Source organism: Azolla caroliniana, unplaced genomic scaffold (genome assembly GCF_043228905.1).
Source record: "Azolla caroliniana isolate FFs.n. ecotype wild unplaced genomic scaffold, voAzoCaro1.0.p SCAF_10, whole genome shotgun sequence".
Lineage (NCBI taxonomy): Eukaryota > Viridiplantae > Streptophyta > Polypodiopsida > Salviniales > Salviniaceae > Azolla > Azolla caroliniana.
The window spans coordinates 17,597,875-17,602,674 of NW_028230445.1; the positions used below are offsets into that span (position 1 = coordinate 17,597,875).

General features: G+C 36.8%; 1 protein-coding gene across 1 annotated transcript; it reads right to left on the reverse strand.

The window, feature by feature from the left end:
* Positions 1-1,919: 1,919 nt before the first annotated feature.
* LOC147859281 (uncharacterized) lies at positions 1,920-3,467 on the reverse strand. The gene is made up of 2 exons (XM_087325247.1): positions 2,134-3,467; positions 1,920-1,936 (listed from the first exon to the last, which is right to left on the reverse strand). The coding sequence occupies exons 1-2, from the start codon at positions 3,426-3,428 to the stop codon at positions 1,933-1,935; spliced, it is 1,299 nt and encodes a 432-aa protein (XP_087181373.1). The 5' UTR covers positions 3,429-3,467; the 3' UTR covers positions 1,920-1,932.
* Positions 3,468-4,800: the final 1,333 nt, after the last annotated feature.

Below are 4,800 nucleotides of genomic sequence, written 5' to 3' on the forward strand. Positions count from 1 at the left end.
GTTATAAAACATTCCTGCCATACTTATTGGGTCCATTCAACATTGTCATTGAAGATTTTTCAATTCAATGACACCTACCAAGAAACTTGAAGTCATCAACATGTATTCATCTTGTAAAAGTGGAGAAACTATAATGGACATAAAGTTGGCACAGTGGAACAAAATCAGGTTGCAAGATTCATGTACTACATGACACAAATCTATTTGAGTTCAACTTTTTACGAGTTTAGCAACTTTACTTAAGGATGAACAGGTGTTAAAGATTGCTGCTTTAAAGTGGAAAGAAAAGTGCAAAGTATCTTCTTGCCAGTGATTCATCAAGATTGCCGCCTGTTATTCCGATTCAGGGACAAATAAAGGCGAAGGGATATAGAGGAGTGTCAATTATCCCATATTACGTGCTAGACCCCCTTTTTGGTTTTGGAAAAGAAACTTCATTGGCTTTAGTAGTAAAACCTGTGCAACAAATTATTGCCATACTTTTTGGGTCCATTAACATTGTCATTACAACATTCCAATCAATGACACCCAGCAACAAACTTGAAGTCATCATCATGTATATTCACCTTGTAAAGTTGGCAAGGTGGAACGAAATCAGGTTGCAAGATTCATGTAATACATGACACAAATGAAATTGAGCTCAACTTTTTACAAGTTAGCAATTACTACATACTTGCAACTTGGAAAGAGGATCATTGAATGATAGCTCCTATGATATTAAAATCTTCTTGTCCTCCCTCACACATAACACTGACCCCACCAAAGAACCATAGTGATGAAGATGCTTGAGTCGCACATTTCTATTTTTATTCCCTGCGTTAACCTTGGGGGGATGATACTCAGCTATCTCATATGATTATGAATTACTGATCTTGTCAAAAGACAGGAATGTATCCCAAACAATCAGAGAATCGTTTTTGAGGCCCAAGTATATATTATTTAATGTTTTCATCATAAAATGATACAGAAATTAACTTATGGATATATATATTTCACAACAATGTGTCTTTCCTTTTTATGCAGGCTGGAAAAATGTTCACAATGCATCAACTCTCTTCACACAGCACTCACTCCTTGACACAACCGAAGGGCTATCCTAACCAGCCTGGTCATCCTAGGAGGGCTGAGCTTGATAGGTGCTCAAATAGACCATACCAAGTCGCAATGGTCCTATCCAGGTTCTCTCACAAGAATAGTCAAAGACATGATTAGTTACTCATGTAGTCAATCCACAATATCTATTCTTCTGGCATTTGCAAGGTTTTCAGACATTTAGAATGAGTGTTTTTCAAGCCGGAGTTGGGACATCTTGTGTGGAAATTCCTTGGAGGTTAGGATAGCACATTGAAAGGTTTGATGAACTTTCCTCACACTCTACATATCTATTGACCTCTCATGTAGTGTGTTTTGAGGCATATTCCAATATTTCTTTGATTATTTAGAGTAAATATTCAAAATTGATATAAGACAAGTGCGATAGACATGCTCTCTGAAGAGGACATGATTACATATCCTATTTCTCATAGCGACAACGGACTCTTTTGATCACAACTTTTCAAAATACACCTAGCCTTTTCATCTTGCACTCATCCATTGTTACTCAGCAACAAATGATTTTTCCCCTGATAAAACTAAGCTAGTAGCACTGAAATGTTGTGATATACAATCAACGAACTCGGCTGTAGAACTTCAAGAGGAGAAATTGATGAAAAGAGTAATGTTGAGATTTTGGACACACAAGACTAAATTTCACATCCAAAAAACTAGATTACCCCTGAACTAGGATGTTGAAACATTACCTTACCTATCACAGGTGACCTACTAACAGTACGTGCTTATGTAGAACTAACCTTGATTTTAGAATTTGAATTGTCCAAATTTTTGATTGAGTGAATATTTGTTTGAGTGGCTTGAAAGAAAGTATATCTGATTTCATCTGTGAGGCAACCTATTACCAGTACGTCCTAATGTAGAACTAACCTTGATTTAAAATTTGAATTGTCCAAATTTTTGATTGAGTGGCTTGAAAGGAAATATATCTGATTTCATCTGTGAGGCAACAGAAATGAATCGTTTGTAGATAAAAGCTCTGAAATATATTTATTGATCATTCCATAAAGCTCAAAAACTCACCTTAAATTAGAATCCATAACATTATGATGGGTTTCATTATCATTACTTTTATCTAGCCAATCCGATGAATTCATTGCATCTCTTCTTCCTTCGTAAGCCTTTGGTTGTGCCCTTACATTGTAATGAGATGCCATATCTAGTTTACGGTTCTTTGGCATGTGACTAGGTGAAGAAAAATCCAGATGATCTTTATCACATTTGAAAATCATGTTCTCCACACAAGGATTACTTGAGTCAACACTGGACGTTAAATGAGATTGCCTTTGAATCACACTATCATCTTCCTTGATCACATGCATTTCACATGATGATTGGTTTATGCAATCCATTCTATTGTCATGAAAAGAAAATTCTTGCTCTGTTGCTCCAAACGCACCTTGCCTTTCCTCTCTAAACTGAATCTCTCCTTTGTGCTCATGAACTTCCCATGAAAAGCTCTCTCCTTCACTTTCATTTCCATCATTGGTGTGCATTATTCTCTGATCAGCTAAATCCATCAATTCATTAACATTCACATGCACATCTTGGTCCAGATCAAGAGCCAATTCCAGCTGATCTATCGTTTGGCAAGCATCAACAGCTAAGCTAGCACGAGAAGTAATATTAGAATGATGATCATTCTTAAGCATGGAAAAAGTGTTTCCATAGCTGCTAGGAATAGGATGAAGATCCGCATGACTATTTGGATTTCTTGTTTCATTTTCAGGGTAATCCGTGCCATTTCTAGCTTCAGAATCCTGATAAGCTTTTGAATATTGCATAATTTCTCTTGTTTCATGAGAATGCTGATAAGTGTTTGGATACTCCATTGCGTTTCTTGCTTCTTCAGAAGCCTGAAATGGTACAGTACTGTTTCTCGCTGCCTCAGTATCCAGATAAAGTTTTGAATACTGCGGAGAAGTCCCTGTTTCAAAATTAGTTGCATTTCTTGACTTTGCAGAGTCGTGTTCAGCCAAATCGTTTCTTACTTTTTCAGAATCCTGATAATCCACAAAGTCTCTTGTCCTTTCATCCTGGTAACCTCCACTGTTTCTGGCTACTTCAGGCACCTGAAAAGCCATAGCATTTCTTCCCCCTTCAGCATCCTGAACAAACGGCTTCGGACACTCCATCGCCATATCCGTGTCTTCAAGGCCTACGTTGTATTTAGCGGCCCAAGCTTCTATGGTTCGGAGGACATCTTCCAGGAAGAGGATGAGAGCATCTCCACTCTTGGAACCTGATGAAAGGAGGTCGACAGTGTTGGACATGTCCTGCAGGACCTCTCGCAAGGCGTCGATACTTCCATCATCCATAGCTGTTTCTTCGTCGTCTGCTGCTAAACCCTAACTAAAACCTGACTCCTGAGAGAGAGAGAGAGAGAGACGAGAGAGACGAGAGACGAGAGGCTATTTTTAAGAATATTGTAAATTATGATTAGGCAAAGATTTGCTCTTACTTTTGGGTTTTAACTAGATTCTTGAAAGAAAGAAAGAAAAGCCCCCTCCTCTTCCCATTAACAATCAGCAACGGTTCGGTTCCGGTTTGAGAGGGTCCAAACCGAACCGGTTTGGAACCGAACTGTTTTTTTTTTCTTTAACCTGAACCAAACCATGAAACCGTTAAACATTTTTCAAACCGTACAAACCGCGGTTTTGTGGTTTGGTTTCGGTTTTCAACTTAGGTCAAAGTTTAATTTTTTAAATTTACAATATTTCATTATTTTAAAATTTTAAAGATGTTCCTACAATGTGAGAATAAGGTCTAAAAATGAAAAGATTGTTTAAAAACAATTTTTTTAAAAAATCGTTTAAACCACAGTTTTTGACTGTTGAAACCAAACTGAACTGTTGAAACCATTAAGCCGTTAAGCCATGGTTTCGTGGTTCAGTTCCGTTCAAACTAAAACGTTGTTGATTGTTACTTCTGATATACCTTCAAATTCTCTGACCTGAAATGACCATACACATAAAGAAAGAAAGAAAAAAAGATATATTAACGTCTTCTAAGAACAAATTTGGTCCATGATACAATTAGTTACAACAAAATGGGATGTGTACCTAGTCATCAAAAGTAAAAATAAAACAAATCTTTTTTGAAGAGAGAGAGAGAGTAAGCACTAATTGACAAAGCTAAGCAAGTTAGAAGTAAGTTAGTAGCTCGAAGGTGTTTGACAATCGCCATTACCCGATTTCCCACCAAAAGGGTATACATTGGTTCGGACTCTAGGCTAATGAGATCGATGGGAGGAAAATTTCCATTGATGCATACAAGTGATTCTGCGAAGTGCAAGGAAACGACATAAGGAGATTATTTTTTAACACATTGAATAAATTTGGTACAATCATTTAGTATAAATGTTATTGAATGGTGAACCCAATCAATAGATAAATATGAGTTTTTATTAAAGAACCAAAGGTAACCCAATATTACATTGGTAGTATGAAGATTCATTACATAGAAATCTACTTACTCTACGTAACTATTTATGTAAATTACCAATGAATGAATCGCCTTGTTGATGTATTGCACTATTCCATTAGCCAAGTGCACCTTATAGGTGTAATCACGTATGGTGAATTGAAATACCAATATCTAAACCCAACGACCAGTCAAGAAATTATGTGAGTTTCCAAAACCAAACAAGAACGGTATTGGAGATCCATTGATATACCCATTTGTATGTGT